This window comes from Podarcis pityusensis, assembly GCF_964106645.2.
Source record: "Podarcis pityusensis genome assembly, chromosome: 12".
Lineage (NCBI taxonomy): Eukaryota > Metazoa > Chordata > Lepidosauria > Squamata > Lacertidae > Podarcis > Podarcis pityusensis.
In genome coordinates this window covers 18941854-18963009 of record NC_138037.1, presented here as the reverse complement: position 1 = coordinate 18963009, position 21156 = coordinate 18941854, and the positions used below count along the sequence as shown (strand labels likewise).

Sequence of the window (21156 nt, the reverse complement as noted above, 5' to 3'; positions counted from 1 at the left end):
GGGAAAACATGTAGCCAGTTTTAACAATTACATTTTAAAAAAACAAAAACATAAAGCATTCCTGTGTTGGGAGTGGGCAACCTTGCTAGTTTTCGACCTTTTAAAAAAAGCTGTAGGAGTGCTCTCATTCATGAGTGATACAATGTGGAAAACTTGCTTTAAAAAAGTTCACACAATAACACACATGCGTGGAAGGAATTAGCATCACATGATGCATGTTTTAGCACATGGATGAGTGCGGAAGTCATAAAGCCACATTCAATGCAGCATTCACAGTAGCCGTGGAGAGAAGGGAAATAGCATTTCCCGATTCACAACTACAAAACAATGTAGTTTGAGTACTGTGAAAACAGCAGCACAACCAGTCCTTTAGGAAAGTTTTTCGGGGTCTTGGAAACAGACGAGCAACAGCTGTACATTTCATAGAATCAAAGAATTAAAGAGTTGGAGGGAACTCCGAGCATCATCTAGTCCAACCCCTGCAATGTAGGAATCACATGGGTGGCGAAGAACACTGTGGAAATCGTTCTAAACTGCTGGATCCCTAGTCTGGGGATTCCTATCCCCTTATGATTGCATATGCCATTTATAGTCTCCAATACTTGGTACATTCTCTCCTTCATTAGCATATTTCTTGGATTTGTACAGCTCAGTTCTAAATGTGCAAACATGAAAGGAAGTCCCATTGAGTTCAATGTACTTATTTTCAGCCAATGTACTTAGGACTGCTTTCTTTTTGCTTGTCTCTGACTCCTTCTGATTAAATTCCAGAACCATATGCACATAAACTAAAACATAACAAAAATAGTCATAAATAATAAAGAAAACATTAAAAAATACACAACCAAACTGAACAATTTCCACATAAATCACAACGAGATCTAAAATAAAGAGACAAAAAACTGAACAGCAATCCCTCCCCCACAACAAAACCCCCTAAACAGTACCCTAGCCCCAGAATCTGTTCAGCAGCTTCAGCTTCCGTAGCTGGAGTCAGTCAGTGCCCCAACCTCCCAGGCCAGGTGGGAAAAGGCCTGCAAGGCACAGAGCAGGTCTTCCAGGACTTGCAGCCAAGATGGCAAAGGGGCATAGAAAAGAACTGATCAATTTTCCAAGAATGAATATAAGGGCTGTTTCCCCCACTCCCCTTTTAAATTCTTTACCTGATTGGTGAAAGGTAGACAATCAGTGCTAATTTGTACGTGATACTCCACAGCAAAAACTGCTGACATTATCATAATCTGCATAAATTTGTTATCTGCATGTTTTAGTACAGTGCCATTGCTAAATGTAAAATTAATATGATATGCATGGAAATAAAAGCGTATGAAGGGAAACATTGTTAATTGTCTTTATGAAACGCTAAGAAATTGGGGGGAGAAATTTCACAGCAATAAAACCGATAAAGGAAAGAAACAATACAATTTTTAAAAGGCATTATTGGCTGCAATCAAGCTAAGGAGCACCACAGGTACAGGGGGCTTCACAGCTCTCATTGATGTGTAAAGAAAACTTTGCACTTGCAATGTGTGTGTGTGGGGTGTTATTTATTTATTTATTGCATGTATATCCCCGCTTTTTCTCCAAGGAGTGCAAAATGGTGCACATGGTTCTCTCCCACCTCATTTAATCCCTGCGACAACCCTGTGAGGTAGGTTAGGCTGAGAGATAGTGACTGGACCAACGTCACCCAGTGATATTCATGGCTGAGTGCGGATTTGAACCCTAGTCTCCCAGCACCCTGTCCAACACTTAACATCACACTGGTACGCGATGTCTTTGCTACATACTCTCAGCTGCTTTACTACTAAATGCTGCCTTAGAATTCCTTTCACGGATTCCTTTCTGGCTTTTAAATAGCTACTGATGTTTTTTTTAAAATAAAAAATGTACATTTATGAGGAACAACAGCACATGGAATCCGATATAAGCGTAGGACTGGCCAAATGAAACAAATGGAAAAGATGCAGAGTTAGGAAGTACAAGGCCCAGTACGAATCCCTGCCTAGCCTCTGGGTGACTCTGGGCCGTCAGTCTACTTCTTTCTCCCTCAGGATCAACTTGTTTTCTTCAAGTGACATTGTTTTTAACCAAAAGCAGCTGTGCAGAACTGCAATCTAGATCGGAAGTTGAGGAGTGTGGGGAGAGGAGCTTATCTCTTCCTTTACAGGTCATTTTTCTCTCAGAATAGCCCTCTCTAAGTTTAGCCCTGCCACACTGGGCATTTCTTATCCAGACTTTGGTTAAAGCAAACTTTGTTTTTTTAGAAATCCCTCATAAGAAATTAGGCTATGTTTTATTTTAAAATCATTGGGGACAGAATACTTGGTGTGTCCCACCCCCTATATAGTCCACGTACAATCTAGTTCTATTGAATATCCCCACCCCCTGTGGAAAAGGACTTCTTGGGAACATAACAACTCATTGCCGATTGATTCTGCATTACCCCACGGTATGTCCATTTGAAAACAGCAGCCTGGGCAATGGGTGTGTTTGTATCCACACCTGCCCAGGGACATGGTAAGAGGGCGTAGCATCCTTGTAAATACCCTTAAAGTATTCCTGGTTTTGCACCTGTTGGTTATTGAACAAAGTGAGATTCAGAAATGAGATAAGAACTAGAGGCTCCTATGGAGAAACTGCCACTGTTACAGGGGATAAGCAAGGAACAAAGGACGCTTTGTGTTTGTCCTGCCTTTATTTTTTTAGTGTGAGGTGTCTGATAGGGAGTTTGTGCAGTTGGAGTTTGTGCTTTGAAACTCTCCTGCAGATGAGGCCTTTTTATTTTGGTCTTGCTCAGTGGCGGCAGCAGCACCCGCCCCGTTTATGATTAGGATCCAGCCTCCTGGCGACGGCTGACAAATCTGGAAGCTTGCTCACTTCTTTGTGACCTTTCAGTTGATTCCAACAGCACCACACTACTGTTACTAAGGATTCCCCATTCCCTCAATGGACCAACACAGCTACTTCCAATTTTTCTCCACTTAAAGTGCAACGCAAAATCAACCATGATTTAGTCTAAGTGAGAGAGAGAAATCAATCAGGCAGGCAGGAGGGGCTGGGGAGCAGCTTAAATGTGGAAGCCCATTTAAAGAAAAAAAATCCTTAGAATTCCTCTAGATTTGGCCTGATTCCTACTGACTGAGGAGCTGGCTGCCGTCTCCTTTTCTCTTTGATTTAATGACAGAAGTATCCAGGAGGCTTCCAAAGACAAAGGCCCCATATGTTTGACATTCTTTTTCTTCTGGGAAACTGGAAATGACCTCGGACCTCAAGGCTTATAGTCAGCCAATTTGTGTGTTTACTGAATTGTTGTTACTATCCCCCCCACCCCAAGGGAATCTAAAGGGAATATACTTTTGCCTGAGACGGAATTTTGAAACTCCAAAAATAACTTTTTGGCTCCTTTGTAATACTTTCTGTGAGTGCTGTTGAGCTTCCCCTTTTTATTCTCTGACCTTTTCGCTCTTGCAGTCTCTCTCTTGACCTCTTGACTTTTCTGCTGATTCTGGTGAGGCCATTGGCTCATTTGCTCTGATGTCATGGCGACCCTGTGTGAAAATGAGAGGTGACAGGGTCTCTTGTGGATCTTTTGCTTAGCTGAATGCTAATGGGAAGTGCAGAATCTGAATTCTAAGACTGGTCACATGAAACCTCTGGTACATTCAAGCACATGCATATTGCCTACAAGACTTGGGTTACATATGCTTCAGGTTACAGACGCTTCAGGTTACAGACTCCGCTAACCCCGAAATAGTACCTCGGGTTAAGAACTTTGCTTCAGGATGAGAACAGAAATCCTGCTCCGGCGGCGCAGCAGCAGCAGGAGGCCCCATTAGCTAAAGTGGTACCTCAGGTTAAGAACAGTTTCAGGTTAAGAACGGACCTCCAGAACGAATTAAGTACTTAACCCGAGGTACCACTGTCTTTGAATGACTGAATTCCTCATGCAAATGGAATGATTCTAGAGCCTTATAATGCACTTACAAGCCATAGGCAATTGATACTTGCTGTTTATAAGGTCACATCTTGGAATGCATCAGAACCGTGTGCAGTAAAATATGCACAGTATTATGAGAAATTGTGATTCTCTTAATGTGGATGTACCAAAACAACCAGCTGTGTGAGGGAGCATATGTGTCCACATTAATGTGTTAGACTGCAGCCTGTATACCTCTTAATATGGATGTTACAGAACAATGCAGCTCTGAGGTGCTGTCGGCTTTTTGACATAGACATCAGGATGGGTTTAGATAAGAATTGCTTACTTGGAATTTTGTACCTTTATTACTTCTAAATTAGTATGTTTAGGATTACAAACTAAGGCTGTTATCCCATGCCACTTAAAAAGCACTCTGTGTCTGATACTGGACTAAACTACCTACATTGGCTAATGTGATTTTTAAAAGTAGACTTCTGCTGCTGCCTGCTGTATGAACATCACCCACACATATGCACAAAATAGTACATGAAGAGACAATTATAGTGTCATGAAAGAACAGCCAACTTTTGTAGGTCTCCAACAGACGATTCTATATTCTGTTCAATTTATTACAGTGCCATACGTACAGTAATTCTTTGCAGTCCTTTATCTGAGACACTACATTTATTGACGTTAAATCTGATTAATGTTGCAAGGTTTAAATTCTGTAGCCTTTATCACAAATGCACTTCCTGAATCAAATTATTCTTCATTGAAGCTTTTGTACTGCTTTCTTCCACTATATTTGTAATATGAGTTTTTTTCATTCATCTGACATGATTTGATTGCTAAGAAACCATTCTTTTTCTGTGAATCTCATGCTAGCAAAATCTCTTATGCACTCATTTGGTCCACTATAAATCATAATATTCACAAGTTATTTCTTAAACATTTGTCCTTTACTTATTTGCCTTCACCCACAGCATGCAGTTGGCTTGGCTCACTTTCTTAAGCTATCTTTCTATAGCCATTTGTTGTCCAGGTACATTTTTGGGATGCAGCTGCTCTGAGTTTGCAGCATTTTTTTCTGCCAGTGAGACCTTGTCTTAGATAAGGAGTTCAAGTCATGTACAAATGATGTGTTTATGGAGCAAGATTTTGAATTTTAACTCAGTAAAGATGTCCTCTTGCCTCATATGTATAATTTACTTAAATATAAACCAGGCCATTCTGTCTGAGGAAGGAGTTCACTCCTGCTTCTTGGTTTCGGCTAAGGCCTTCAGCAATTCTTGAGTGCAGATTCACAAGGAATACAAGCAACTCTTCTGTCACTGTGATTTAAATGAGGTTAGCCTATAGCTCATTATCTGTTTAACAGTTCTGTTTAACTGTTTAACAACACAAGGTGTTGGAGGCAGAAAAATCTCAATCTCTTGGGGGGGGGGAATGGTACCTGTTAGGGTTCCAAGGGGTTGCTCGAGAGCAAGCAGGCAAATGCCTCCCTGCTCAGCTGTGAAGCCTTGCTTTGGATACCAAAATAAACTTTATCTGTCCAGAGTGTCAGCTTCGCCTTTGAGCCAGTGCCAACGACTGGGCTCAACCTCTTCAGCCCCGACTGGGCCAGGCAAGTTGGGAAAGCACTTCCAGAGACTGCAGTCTAAGTGCTGTGGACTCACAACTCAGAGCTGTGAGCACCAAACTCAGTTCCAAAAGTCAGCGGAGCACAGCAGAGTATGAACCACATGAATGACAGTTCTGAAGTATAACTTCTTTTATTCTCTACAGCTACTGCAAAACTAAAGACCAATCGGAGACGCTGGACTGCATGAGTGTTACAGCTGCTTGAGCAGTCACCTTATCTATATACAGATAACACTCAGACTCCCTTGGAAGTCAGGCTGGAGCGGAAGAAGCAATGAGCAAAATCCGCCCCCTCCTTTCTGAAACATTGTCAGCAGATTCTTGCAATGGGAGGGGTGAAACATCCTCACAGAGCGCCACTCTCCCGTGGCTGGCTCATTCACTGGCAGAATCCGTGAGTGGCCGGTCCTTAAACCTTCCCCAGCAGAGTAGTTTCTTGACGCCCAGTCTGCGCCTCCCCTCTCGGTGCGGAAGCTTACTGCGCAAGGAGGGCGTGGGTAACGGAGGACCTCTCTCCTCCCCGCTTTGCCCAAGCAAGGTGTCCTGGCACCGCCTCGCCTCCTCCGAGCCCTGAAGCTCCTCTCCACTGGAGGTGTGGTTACTCTCCTCCGCTGAGGAGGAGCTGCTTCCCACGATCTTTGGGGGCTCTCTGTAATCCATCCGGCTTTTCCCCTCTCCCCCCAGAGCCAATGGCAGTTCCCTGACTTCCACCACCCCCTCCTCAAGACCCCCCTCCCCACTGGTGAGGTCTTTGAACGTCTCCTCCTCTATATCGTGGGCCGGCGATGTAGGAAAACCCCGGAAAGAACCGTCATCACCTTCCGTGGATTCAAAAGCTGCTTCCCATCCTCTCAGGTCCCTTCCCGCTGGTTGAACCTCCCAGTCTGATTCTTCTCCCTCGGACACCTCCCCGCCCTTCTCTTCTGAGGCAGGGAAACCTACAAAGTCCCCTTCGTCGTCCGTGGGTCCGAACTCCTCCTCCCGGAACCTAGCTATTGGTTTAGGCTTATGCGGGAACAAACCATGGAATTCTTCCACCAGATAACCCTCTGTGATGGATTCTGTGGGAACCCACGTGTTTTCGGATCTGCGTTCTCCCTCCCAGGCCACCAAGTACTCCACCTGGTGCCCTCTCCACCTAGAATTGAGTATTTCCTTTGCTTCATTAGTGTTCCCTTTCCTCTGCCCGTGGATGGGTAGTCACCCCTCCCTCCCTCCCTCCCTCCCCGGGAAGCCCCACCCCTCCCTGTGATGCAAAAACAGGGACCTATGGAACACCGGATGTATCCTCATGCTGTCCGGCAATTTCAGCCTGAAGGCCACTGGATTAACCTGCTGTATTACCTCAAAGGGCCCCAGCCGTCTAGGCTGCAACTTTTTGCAACCTCCCTTTAGGGGCAAACCCTGGGACGACAACCATACCCTGTCTCCCACCTGTATGACCTCCCCCGGCCTGCGGTGCCTGTCTGCCTGCCATTTGTAGACTTCTTTAGCCCTTTCCAAGTTTAGCTGGAGTTGTTGGTGCAAGGCCTCCATTTCTTCTGCAAATTGCTCCACTGCTGTCACACTCCATTCCTCCTCTCCACGCCCTGGGAAGGCCCTGGGGTGACACCTGTAATTGGCCATGAAGGGGCTTGTTCCCGTGGACACATGTTCAGCGTTGTTGTACACAAATTCAGCTAGCGCCAATTTCTCTACCCAATCGTTCTGCCTCTCACTGACATAACAGCGTAGGTACTGCTGTAGTATTCCATTCGCCCTTTCGGCCTGGCCACTGGTTTCTGGGTGCCTTGCCGTCGAGAAGCTCAACTCTACTTGCAGCAAGCTCATGAGTTTCCGCCAGAACCGCGAAGTAAATTGTCTTCCTCGATTGGATACAACCCTCCATGGAGTCCCATGCAGCCTAAAAATGTGGTCCACAAACAACCTGGCTGTCTCCTCTGCTGACACCGCATGAGAGCAGGCCACGAAATGGCACATTTTGGTCAGTAGATCGACCACCACCATCACCGCTGTTTTCCCCCTTGACTTGGGCAGATCTGTCATAAAATCAATGGACACCACCTCCCAGGGCCTCTCTGGTGTTGGTAAGGGTTCCAGTAACCCCGCTGGTGCGGTTCTTTCCCCTTTGGCCCTCTGGCACCTGTCGCACCCCCCGGACATATTCTCATACATCCTCCCTTACCTTGGGCCATCAGAACTGTCTGGTGACTAGTAATATGGTCTTATGCTGCCCAAAATGCCCGGCTGTTGGGTTGTCATGGAGCTGCTTAAGTATCTTGGCCCTCAATGTCTCTCCCGGCGCATACAGTGCCCCTTTGTCGTACAGGAGCCCTCCTTTTTCCTCAACCCCCCCCCCATTTCCCCCCTTTCCATCTCTGAGCTCCCTGATTTTAGTCTGAGCAAACTCATCGTGTCTGGTCAGCCCAACCAGTTCTTGCTCCCCTACCAGTGCTCCCCCACACAACCAGCGGTCTTCTGGGAACACGTGCCTGGCCACAGGAGGTCCTTCCCCTTCCATGTACTCAGGTTTCCTGGAAAGTGCGTCCGCCCTCACATCCCCCCCCCCCAGGTACGTATTGTATTTCAAAGTGATACTGTGAGAACATCTGCAACCATCTGACCTGTCACTGGTTAAGCATGCGCGCTGTCCACCAGTATTCCAGGTTCTTGTGGCCCGTTCGGGCCTGGATCTGGTGCCATGCCCCAATCAAAAAGTGTCTCCACTGCCGAAAGGCCACGTAAATGTCCAGCAATTCTTTGTCATAAACAGTGTAATTTTGCTCTGGCTTGCTCAGTTTCCTGGAGAAAAATGCACAAGGTCTCCAGTCCTCCCCTGACCCTTGTTGCAGCAGTACTGCTCTGATGGCCCGATCTGAAGGTCCGTCTCCACTCTCAGTGGCTTCCCCGGATCCACGTGCAGGAGCTGCTCCTCAGAGGCGAACGCCTTCTTTAACCTTTCAAAGGCCTTCTCTCCCTCTCCCTCTTGGCTTGCTGCCCCCATCATGCCTTGCCAGGCTTTTCTCTGGGGACAGACCTTCGCGAAATGTCCAGGGCACTGACAGACGAAACACTTCTTGGCTGTTTTCCAGTCCCTTCCCTCCTTCTTCCTGAGCTCACTGGTGTTTGAAACCGCGCGAGCGCGGGCTCCATCAATTTCAATCAATTTAGCATATTTAAAATGAGATGCTAATACATTCTAGTAATAGGTATTCAGCAACTGAACTACAATGCTGTGAAATAACTGGATGCACTCAAGTGCAGTTTTTGCACAGATTTAAGATATACTAAAAAGGTAAAGGTAAAGGGACCCCTGACCAGTAGGTCCAGTCATGACTGACTCTGGGGTTGCGGCACTCAACTTGCTTTATTGGCTGAGGGAGCCGGTGTACAGCTTCCGGGTCATGTGGCCAGCATGACTAAGCCGCTTCTGGCGAACCAGAGCAGCGCACGGAAACACCGTTTACCTTCCCGCGGGAGCAGTACCTATTCATCTACTTGCACTTTGACGTGCTTTCGAACTGCTAGGTTGGCAGAAGCAGGGACCGAACAACGGGAGCTCACCCAGTCACGGGGATTCGAACCACCAACCTTCTGATCAGAAAGTCCTAGGCTCTGTGGTTTAACCCACAGCGCTACCCACATCCCCTTAAGATATACTAGTTGGCTTTAAATGGTATCTGCAAGTGCAGGTACTATTTATTTTTTAAACTGAAAAGTTACACACTTCAGTTTAAACACACCCAAGAAAAAAAACCCAAGGCAGTTTACAACAAGAAAACCAATATAATAAAACACTAATTACCAATATTTTTTTCAGAATTTTGTTGGGGGGGGGGAGGGAGAGAGAGAGAAATCAAAGCAAAAGCATGGGCCACAAGCAACAGCTCCTTGTACAAAGGGGAACACAAAAATTCCCCTGGAGCAATTTGCAAATATCCCAGCAGGAAATTATTTTATTATTTAAAAATCCAAAAGCCTTACTTGCTCTCTGCAAAAAATCCAAGGCAGGTTGGGCACAATTCACATGTTGGCCCCGTAAATTTGGGATCTGTGCAGTTACAGACTCCACACTTGCAGATTCCTCTGCCATTACAGATTTGCCCATTTCCAGCTTCACATGGGGCGGTATCCATGTAGCAATCACAAGCAGAGCCTGTGTAATTTTCTGTGCATTCACACTCACCACATTTACATTCACCATGTCCTGCAATAAAAAGATAGGTATTTAGTTTCTATAAAGCACATGAAATTGAACATCAACAACTGCCATAATCTGATTTAATTTGACAGAAGCATTCAAAGTTGATTGTATTTCCTACCACCCAGGTAAAGGAATAGATCATGTGACTTCTATTTCAACCACAAGATCCCGTACTGCAAGTCTCTTCCACAGTTCCAAGGAGAGGACATGCTGTAGCACTAATCTCCAAAGGCCAACTCTATAGAGACAATGGTGTCCTGTCCGCAGGATATGAGGTCCACATTGTAGCCCTACAAATTTCTATGAAATTGGTGGAGAACTGCTATGAGTTCAAAATGGTGTCAAAAGTTGGCACAAAGGTAAGGGATTAATGGTGTTTGGCAGGTTCCTCCCCATATAATCTTCCTAACCTGTACTGTCCAAAGTGGACAGTTTTGGCTCTCTCTGTAATCTCTCAAGTTGCACTCCCACTGAATGGCTCCCACCACAGCAAGGGCCAGCATGCACTGCCTCTAGATCACAAGAACTGGAGACATTGTGGGCACTGGAAGTCCCTGTGGCGGCCAGAGCAGCTGTATAGGGTCTTTGCTTTAGGGTCTTTGACAATACTTAGTTGTAGGCTCAGTGATTACTTATTTCCCAGTTGGCCCCATGAGTCAGAAAATAAGAGGAAAAGCAAAAGTGGAGAATAAAAGGTTTGTTTGTTTGTTTGTTAAGGCAAAAAGGAATGATTCAGAAAAAAGGAGTAGGAAATAACAGAAACCAACAAAAAGGGCCAAAGGAAGTACACACTGTAGATAGAGGAGCTGCAGCTGAACAACTTGGCCTGGGTAAGATAGGACCAGATCTGGTGGTTGAACTCTAGACCACATAACCCCTGCCTTTTACTTGATGTCTCTCGTAAATTTATAAATTAAAGTCTTGTGAAGGCATATAATATGGGCTACAGTGTATGATTCTCTTCAGAAAAAGCCTCTCTCCTTTTACTAATAGTATTACTGTGTACTGTGTTGCACAGCAGAGCATCGCAAGCCAAGAAGATCTCCTCCCAAATGTTAGGCTCTCATGCTTAGAAATAAGTACAGGACTGCATCCAAGCATTCCCCTTCCTCCAGAGGAACTTCTGAATCCTTAAAGTTTAAAAGGGTCAGTTCATTACCTCCACAAAGCAAGCCATCAGATCGATCACAGTTGAAGTTATCACATTCGCAAAACTGGCCAGAGTAGATCTCATTTGCATTCTCTCTCTTCCTGCACACACACTGTCCACAAATACATTCTCCATTGTTACTACATATTTCTGAACTGTTTGCTCGTCTACAGGTGCTTGATATATCTTCACTGTTTACTTCATCCTTTCTGCATTCACAGAGCTTTCCAATACGTCCTGGTTTACACCTAAAACAGAAAATGGTTCTCATTACTAAACTGTTAACTAAAATCAATGCAAAACTTTCTTTCCCCTCATATACATATTGAGAAGGGGGTGGGATGAGATACTGGTGCATAGATACAGGAAACAGTCTCTTTCACGAGAGCATGATTCATCCTAGAGGCAGATGTTCCGAAACTCAAGAGCAGCAGTTTGGGGAAGCTGCTGAATGACTCTTCTACAAAGTTCATTAATATAGCAGCTGCTACTAATTGCTGTAAAAATAATATAAATGCTAATTTATTCCAAAGGTGAAATGAGGCACATGCCTGCTTGACACACCAGACATTCATTTTTCTGTGCTAGAAAGGTCTTGAAGAATGGTCTGCTACAATTGCACTTAAGAACAGGCCCAATTAGCCTGCAACAGTATTAATATTCACCACTTTAATAATAATAATAATAAATAATAATAATAATAATAATAGTTATATATTTGTTTACTACCCACTTTATTTCCCACAGGACTCAAACAGATAAAAACACACACCCATAAAGTACCTAGCTTTTTCAAAAACGAAAACGAAACAAAAAAACAGTGTGGTCAAAATTATTTTTAGAAATACATGGGAATTTAAAGATCCTCGTAGGAATAAGCTGCCGGTGTTCATGGGGGAAAGGAAGGCAGGAGGGGCCAGTATGATATGACTGAAGGTACCTGAAGGCCCAGCATTAAAATACAAATTTCATGCTTGCTTAAGGAGCTGACTTGGGTTCCCTTCCCTTTATTCATACATTTTTTCCTATATGAGGAGAAAGGACACACAACTTCTCTTTGTGTAAGGATTATGTGGCACAGGAAGGAAAGAGGCTAAGAAAGAAACAAGAGGCAGTGCAGAAATAGCAGGAGACGGGAAAATGAGAAGGAAAATGAGGTATGTGGTAGGAATTGGGAGAAAGTTGAGGTTTGGAGAAAGAGAGGCAGGTGGTGGATAGAAATGATGAATGAAAAAAATGAGTGAAGGGCCATTTAAAGTAGGAGGAAAAGGGGAGTGGCAGAGAATAGGGACTCTCATGAGTTCTCCAAAGCATCTATTTTCAGTGTCAAGACTCAATCCTGAAGCATGTGAGGAATACATGGAGGTTCTCCTGAGCTGGTGGACAGCACATTCCCTTCAGCGCTGATTCCACCCAAGAAGAATCAGGGAAAGGTCTTCCAACTAAATTTGTTTCTAGTCTGGGATATTTTTGGGGGCCATTTACAGTCAAGGGATATTTTATTTCCTAGCAGATTTATCTGAGGGAGAGAAAAAACATTAATATTTATCTACCTGCAGGCACCACACTCAAATGTTCCACTTCCATGGGAGCAAATAGGGCTGTCTGGAATTCCGTCCTTGTGACATTCACATTCACAGATGAACTCCAGATTAATTTCTACCTCTTCAGTGAAACCTAGTGGCTTGATTTTAATGGTTTCACCCTGCCCTTTTTCTGGACACTGGTTGGCTGTTACTTTAATCTCAAAGCTAACCTGTAAGCAAAATAAAGAGTACATAGGTAAATTGTTTGACACTGATTAGAGGGGGTGAAGCAATAGCACACCGATTCCAGAATGCAGAAAGTTACCTCATCTCCAATTGAAATGTTGGAGCACTTTCTTCCTTCATCTCCTGTACCATTCACTCCATTCTTGCAGAAAGTTTTATATTCAATTGTGACTTCTTTTGGTAGTTTGTTGTTTTCCAGAATGACTTCTGAAGACAATGACTAACACAAAAGTCAAGTAGTTTAGTGAAGGATAATGGAACATGCAGCCCAACTTCATCTGGAAAGCCACAGGTTTTTCTACTCTGTGGTCTCCCAGATTGTCCAAACAGTTCCTTAAAAACACTTGGAAAATACTCTCTTGCAAGAGATAGATGTTCAACAGATTCTATCTACTCCTTTTAAAACGTGCATTTCTGAAGGGACTACAGTGGTACCCTGGTTCTCAAACACCTTGGTACTCAAACAACTTGGAACCCAAACACTGCAAACTCGGAAGTAAGTGTTCCTGTTTGTGAACTTTTTCCGGAAGCTGAACGTGCTCCATTTTGAGTGCCACACTTACGTTTTGAGAGTTATGCTGAGTTTTGTCTGTTTTTGCTATTTATTTTGCATTTTTGTTTTTGTGGCTCTTTTTTGTTTTGTTTTTGTTACTGTGTGGAACCCAGTTCAGCTACTGATTGATTGTGTGACATTGTTTATTGCTTTCACTTTATGGTTCAATGGTCTCATTAGATAGTAAAATTCATGTTTCTTCCCTCACAGTTCTTCCTCCAGGCATAGCTTCCTTATGAAGAATCCCAGGACCAGGGGGTGGGGCAAGGCAGGTGGAAAGAGGCCTTGCCTGATGAAGTCTCCCCCCTTGCAGTTCTTCCTCCAGGCATAGATTCCTTATGAAGAATCCCAGGGCCGGAGGGTGGGGCAAGGCAGGTGGAAGGAGGCCTTGCCTGATGAAGTCTCTCCCCTTGCAGTTCTTCCTCCAGGAACAGCTTCCTTATGAGGAGACTCAGGGCCGGAGGTGGGGCTAGGCAGGTGGAAGGAGGCCTTGCCTGATGAAGTCTCTCCCCTCCCCTGGGTAATCTGTCCTGCATTTTCTAAGAAGAAAGCTGTTCTGAATTATCATTTCCACTAGAATATTTCAAAAATTTGACAACTTGGAAGAATAATTATAAATCAGATTCACGTCAGACATTCACCAAGGTCCTTGGCAATAGTGTTATGAAAAGCAATATTTTGGTTAAAAGGAAAAGTTCATCAGAAAAAGTACATGAATAATTTTCTAAATTATTCTCCTGGTATGCCCCACAGAGGAACCTACGGTCTGCAAATAAAAACATCCTGAAGGTCCCAGGCCTCAGAGAGGTTAGGCTGGCCTCAACTAGAGCCAGAGCTTTCTCAGCTGCGGCTCCAATCTGGTGGAACGCTCTGTCACAAGAGACTAGGGCCCTGCGGGACCTGACATCTTTCCGCAAGGCCTGCAAGACAGAGTTGTTCCACCAGGCCTTTGGTCAGGGCCCAGCCTGACTCCCTCCTCTGGCAACCTGCACAGAACTTTGCTTAACGGTTGCCATTAATTTGATTTTAATTAATTTTTATAATGAAATGTTTTAGAATGTTGGAGTATTTTGATAGTTTGATTATTTGATTGTTGTTAGCCGCCCTGAGCCCGGCTTTGGCTGGGGAGGGCGGGATATAAATAAAATTTATTATTATTATTATTATTATTATTATTATTAAAAAATGAGCACTTCCAATGACAGTCCAATGCTGAGTCCAAGCTGTAGTGGTGTAATGTTCAGGGGTTGTAATGAGGCCAGTGATTGGCTGTATTCCACCAGTGTTTGAAAAAAATGTGTTTTGGAGATCAAATGTACCCTTAGGTGAGGGATGGGGAACCTCTTTGGCCCATATCTTTATCTCTCTCCACCTCACAGGCCAACTATGACAAGTGGGCAGAGCCACCTATCAAAGAAGTGGAATCTGAGCATGTTGTCTCTTAACTGAAGCTGTCACCAACAAGATATCCTCTTTTTAGAGTAAACAGTTCATTTTTAACTCTATACATCCAGTATCCATTGGAACACTGAGAAACCCATGTTTTGTCCTCTATTTCAGTTCCCATCTGACGGAAGCAGACTTAGTCATTGGTACCACCCATTAGTGTTCAGTTAAAACAGAGGGTGGATTACTGGGAGACTTTGGAAACTCACTATAGAACTCAGCCTAACTCATCTTGCAGAATGCCTCTAAGGAGAAAATGTATAGAGGTAAAAAAAAGATCCAGTTTAACCCATTATTAGCCTTAGGGTATTGCGCGGGGGGGGGGGGGAATCCACACACATGGTGTAGTGTAGTGGTAAAAAATGATGGATTCTGCCCCTCTCAGCACATTTAAGCTTTCCTCATGAAAAAAACCTCCAAGACCTTCTAGACATAGGATCCCTTTAAAACAATTTCTTGGCCAAATTCACCCTGAATGTTCCTATAATTTTCACTGTGGGTTAGGATTTCCACTTCATCCTTTACACACACTCTTAATGAGAAAAAGTAGGGAGGGAGGGAGGATGAATTATTTTACCATGCCCAAATAACCAAAGCTTATTAAAGGCTCAATAATCCAAGGGGATTTATTTTGTGATTGTCCCATTATAGGTAAAAAGCAAGTACTCAAGTCAAGCCGTGGAATTAGCTAAATCTGCCTGTTCTGAAGGCGAGAAACAAGTATTATAGCTTGCAGCTATGGTAAAGAAATATTTAAGACATACTTCCTCCTGATACAACCTCTTCTCCTTGTGGGATATATTCAGGGTGGTACAATACACAGAGTTGGGCTTTATTGGGGAAAAAAACCTCCCCCTTCAGCCATTTACTGCAACAAGGGTTTTGCAATGAAAGTATTTTGTTATGATTAGGTCCTCCTCGCCTTTTTATACAGTAGACATATATCTGTAATAGTGTTACTTTCAGTTTATATCTCCATTATTCCAGTTTAACAGCATCACACAAAAGGAAAGTAGCTACTTATCTACCATTTCTTGTTGATTATAAACTATATTGCATAAAATGCAGTAGTAAATACGGTAATCTGGGAGAATTGTTTATTACATTTTTTCCTTGCTTTTTACATAAATGTCTCAAAGTGACTTAAAGAGTATTTAAAAATACTGGACTACCTGCCAAACATTTAAAAACTGTGATCCTCATATGTTGAGAAAATATCTGAAGACAGGTACTTGCCACTTCATATTCTTTATATGCCTTTGAAACAAGGTAAATATATTGGGTGAAGCATTTTATGGACATATTATCCTTAATTCTGCATTAAACCAGCACATGGTGCTTAGCATATGTTTTGTTAAGTACAAATTTTAAAATAGTTCATGACCATCTTAGAATCAGCATAAGCCCAAGGCATTTTAGGACTTTTTTGATGTTATCACATAACATAAAAAGTTGGCTTGGCTCACTTTCTTAAGCTATCTTTCTTACAGCCATTTGTTGTCCTGGTACCTTTTTGGGATGCAGCTGCTCTGAGTTTGCAGCGTTTTTTTCTGCCAGTGAGACCTTGTCTTAGATAAGGAGTTCAAGTCATGTACAAATGATGTGTTTATGGAGCAAGATTTTGAATTTTAACTCAGTAAAGATGTCCTCTTGCCTCATATTTACTTAAATATAAACCAGGCCGTTCTGTCTGAGGAAGGAGTTCACTCCTGCTTCTTGGTTTCAGCTAAGGCCTTCAGCAATTCTTGAGTGCAGATTCGCAAGGAATACAAGCAACTCTTCTGTCACTGTGATTTAAATGAGGTTAGGATCTAGCTCATTATCTGTTTAACAGTTCATTGACACAAGGCGCTGGAAGCAGAAAAATCTCAATCTCTTGGGGGGGGGGGAAATGGTACCCATTGGTCAATGTGTCAGAAGATAGCTTTCCTGCTTTTTAAACAAGGATATTAATATACATTTAATGGCAAAATCCTAGGCAAAAGTCGAAGGTTACAATGCAAATGTATAAAAGATACTATTAAAGAAACTTGACTTGACTCAATTATCTTCATCTTATTTTTATAAGTTTCATTATGGCCAATTGTTGCCTACAAGTTAAAATTAGAAATTGCTTTGAAGGAAACTTAAACCTAGGAAAATAACTGACTGAGCTGGACTCAGTACTTATGCCACTGGAAAAGTCAGCTATGAGGTTTAATTTAGCCATTTTTAAAATTAATTATGCTGAATCCTGATTTTCCCCCATCACATTTGTTGCACTATATCTTTCCCCCATGCTTTACTGTTTTACACAGTGATGACTTAGGGCTTCTGTTATATTTACCCCCATCCCCATCCCCTCCCCACCCTGTTTTGTTTTATCTTGTGATGACCTATAGTTTTAGGCAGTGCTATTTTTCTAGAAAAAGAGGTGCCAGAGCTCACCATGAACACCTCCCTCGGTCTCTTAGAATGACATTGGCGCTCACTTGAGAGGGGCCAGAACTGATTTCCAGTGAGTTCTGGCTGCAAAACATCCCTGGTTTTAGGCAATAAATTTGAGCTGGTTGATTGCATATACTCAAATGCTTACATTAGCAGTGGACAACCTCCAGCCCATGTGCCTAATTTGGCTTGGCACCCCCAATGTGGCCCATAAGGCCAATTGCCACAAGCTGTACGAGCTTGCCCTAAAGCTGACATATTGCTCCAGGACAGCAAAATGAACCTCTGTGCCTCCAAGTGTAAGAAGAAAGTGACAACAAAGTTAACAATAGGGTACAAGCACGCAGAAAGTGGGTATGACATAAGGGCTGCAGTTTTACAATTCACTAAATATGAAATAGTTTTTTAAAAAAATAAAAAATGCATGATTAGGATATTTCCAGTATAGTTCATGTAACAATTCACAGAGAACAAAAAACACAAATCCTGTGCAACTTGCAACCTCAAACCTCAGTTTCTTCTCCTGCCAACCCCATCCCTTCCTGCTTACTCAAGTTTAGCCTTAGCATTTTATTAACTGCGTTAATTTGCAACTTTCTACTAAAAGGTCTCAAAGCGACTTAATAATAAACAAAAGGCTAAAAATACAATTAAAAACCAGATACAAAGAAAACAAATTGCAATAAACAAAATATTTAAAGTGCATATCCCAGAAACCCTATCCCATCCCGCTAAAAGATGAACACCACTAGAGAAGCCAGAATCAAAGCAGATGGTGCAAATTCACCAGAAGCATGGACACACAGGAATGTCTCTTAGCCTGGCAACTAAAAGCTGACAGTGATGGTTGCTGTCCTGCCACTCATTTTTTACTTAGTCATAATTTAGTATGATCCAACTAAATTGCATTTTGGTGCATTTTTATTAATGCAACAACAAGGAACTTTCAGAAGGGAGTACTTAAAATAAAAAAAGAACCACACTCTCTCCAAGGTGTGATGATTCGAGAATTTTATTGGCTTTCACTAGGATCATATCATATATCTAAAGGCTTTGATACATTGCCAAGGATAGTAAGTGATTCATATACCGCATTAGAGCAAATGCACTGTCGCTCTTCACTCAATGCTGGGTTTGTATCTCCTTGAACGACTTAATGTTGTCTTGAAAGAGCTCTTTCATATACTCATTAGTTATTGTGCATGGAAGGGGTATTTATACCAGTGGGAGCATTTTTACACAATGCTCAGATTGTGCCAGACACGTTAGCATCATATTGAATTCAAAATCAATGCAGTATTGAGCCACTCAATGCTACTGTTCAGAGCAGCCGCTATTAAAAATATCAGACTCTTTGTCATTTTAATTGTTATGTACTTTCAGCACTTTCACTGAGCACATTGTTTGAGCTAAATAAAAGGTTAAATATGAATATTAACAGTATAGTTTTAATAGAGCAGTGTCGTGAAATTGAGAGAAATTGAATGCATTTTTATTTTATTTGAATGGTCTAGCTGATGCATATTTTCTCATTTCTGTGTGAATGCTGTCTAAAAGGTGTGCATTACTGGTGCACCAACTCTAATTTTTGCCAAAGGTAAGCTTAGTATCTGGTCTGTTGACCACAGGACAGGAAGAGCAGAATGCAATCATTTGTGTTTCAAACAGCTGAATGTACAGGCAGATCAACTTGTTCACAACTGCAAATATGTGCAGCACTGGGAAATAATTAAATAATTGAATTCATACCCGGAAATGTCGGGAGAGAGGTGTATTTCTAAAGCTGTATTTCTAAAGATGCCTGTTCTTCTAAAGGTACGAAAACATTAATGGCTGGGCATACCTGATGCAAATAACTTACACTGATAAAAAAAAACAAAAAATCTCAAACTACACATTACATGCAAACATATCACAAAAGCCAAGACAGTGCAGAGCATAGTGACTAGGTTGCACGGGAAGGCAAAATACCACCAGCATATAACACTCTGCTTGTGGGATTTCCACTAGCTACCAATCTGCTATTGAGCCAACTTCAAGGTTTTGGTATTATAGCATAAACTCTCCTAAATGTATTATGCTGTAAAATACTGCAAAGCTTTTTGCTGTTTTGTTGCAGCACACTAAACGTACAAACCTATGCATGTTTACTCAAAAGTGAATCCCACAGAATTCAATGACACCTTTCACTCTCATTGTCTGAGATCACCCATTTTTCTAGAAAATTACTTTCGACAGTGAAGGCTGGCCAAAGGTTGAGTTGTAAGCGAACATGCTCAAAAACAAGAATTTCTAAAATCAATATAGCTTAGAACTTTCCCATAGACATCCTCACTAGGATTGGATATTTGTGACTTTCTGAGTCAAAGAGCTACCATAGCTATTGTGTGCCATCTAGTGTTAAGCATGGGAAAGAGAGGGTGCCAAAATAATGTCTGGTATAAAATACTGCAAACATTTATTAGGACCAACTACAGTGGTACTTTGGGTTACGAACTTAATTCGTTCCGGAGGTCCGTTCTTAACCAGAAACCGTTCTTAACCTGACGCGCGCTTTCACTAATGGGGCCTCTCGCTGCCACTGCATGATTTCTGTTCTCATCCTGGGGCAAAGTTTGTAACCCAAGGTACTACTTCTGGGTTAGTGGAGTTTGTAACCTGAAGCGTTTGTAACCCGAGGTACCACTTTGAAGTTGTTTCCTGATGGACTAACACAAAGGCTTGCAAATTTGGTGTAAAGCCAACCAGTTACTTGCTGTGCAATCCTATATATAGAAGTAAGTCCACTTGGCAATTATTCCCAGTTAAGTTGGTATGTGTCTGCAGTCACAAAATACATTTTTAAAACTAGCATGTCAGGAATTAAAATAAGCTAAATAAAAATAAAAGTGGCCAGGGTTCAAATAATTCCTTGATGGCCGAAGTACGTTTTAACCAAGCATGTGAAATTCAGTAGGCTACTTCATTGTCCCTTCAGAGAGCTCTTCATAGTATGGCTATTTCCACAAGGAAAAAAAAGCTCTTTATAGAAGCAGCCAACCTGCAGGCATGATGAAGGGGATAATCTCACAGAACTCTGTAATGTAATGGAACACACACTGAGAGAAGAAAAGTTTGCTTCCCCCATTTTTACCTGGACTAATTTCCTGTTTGGGTTTTCCTATATTCTGGATCAGCCACAGTTGGTAGGGCAGGGCTGCTTACCTGATCTCCCATCTCCCATTTCACATTTGTGCTGTGCTGACTTACTGCCATCCCCATCCCTGTCTGATATGGTGCAGTGAATAAATAAATAAATAAATAAATAAATAAATAAATAAAAGTGGTAGCACATGAAGCTTCTCCAATTGGAAGTGTATAGATGTGAGAAGGAGCTCCCTAAGTTTTACTGGAACCATAGCTGTCAACCTTCCCTTTATTTGCGGGAAAATCCCTTATTCCAGTGCCGCTTCCCGCTGCTTCCTGCTGCTATCCCGGATTGTTAGATATCCTGTAGACTGTCCCCGGGACAGGTGAGGCTGCTGATCCCTTATTTTCAAATCTGAAAGTTGACAGCTATGACTGGAACCAGTTAGGAATTTAAAGATAAAAAGTCGAACCTTGCAAAGCAAAACACCTGCTTATTAACTGAGATTGAGGGATATTAGTGCTGTCAGTTCCTGACTGAAGCCAAGATGCCATACTCGTAACCAGTTTTCAAGGGCAACCCTACAGATAGTCAGATTGGGAAGTTACCAGGAAAATCTACTAAGCATATCCTATTTTGTAGGGTTGACTTTTTCCCATGTTTGGCCACTGTGTGGCCCCCTCCACCTACAAATGTGGATATTTGTTGTTTATTCTCTGCTTTATTTATCTAGAATATATTTGAGTGCTATATATTTTTTAATTTAAAAAGTAAGGAAGAAAAAAGGAGAGCTGAATATGTACAAGACAATTTATAGAAATATATAGAGTATCATTCCCTTAAGGCATAGTACACGTGTGTGTGTGTGTGTGTGTGTGTGTCTGTGTGTGTAGGTGTATCTGTAAAAACACACT

General features: G+C 42.5%; 1 protein-coding gene across 1 annotated transcript; it reads right to left on the bottom strand.

The window, feature by feature from the left end:
* Positions 1–745: 745 nt before the first annotated feature.
* On the bottom strand, positions 746–20376 carry LOC308460119 (integrin beta-1-like; the record flags this gene model as incomplete). Its single annotated transcript, XM_080976106.1, has 7 exons — positions 746–788; positions 3459–3551; positions 9548–9770; positions 10927–11165; positions 12471–12673; positions 12769–12909; positions 20320–20376. 7 exons carry the CDS (start codon positions 20374–20376, stop codon positions 761–763), a joined length of 984 nt encoding a protein of 327 aa, XP_080832232.1. The 3' UTR covers positions 746–760.
* Positions 20377–21156: the final 780 nt, after the last annotated feature.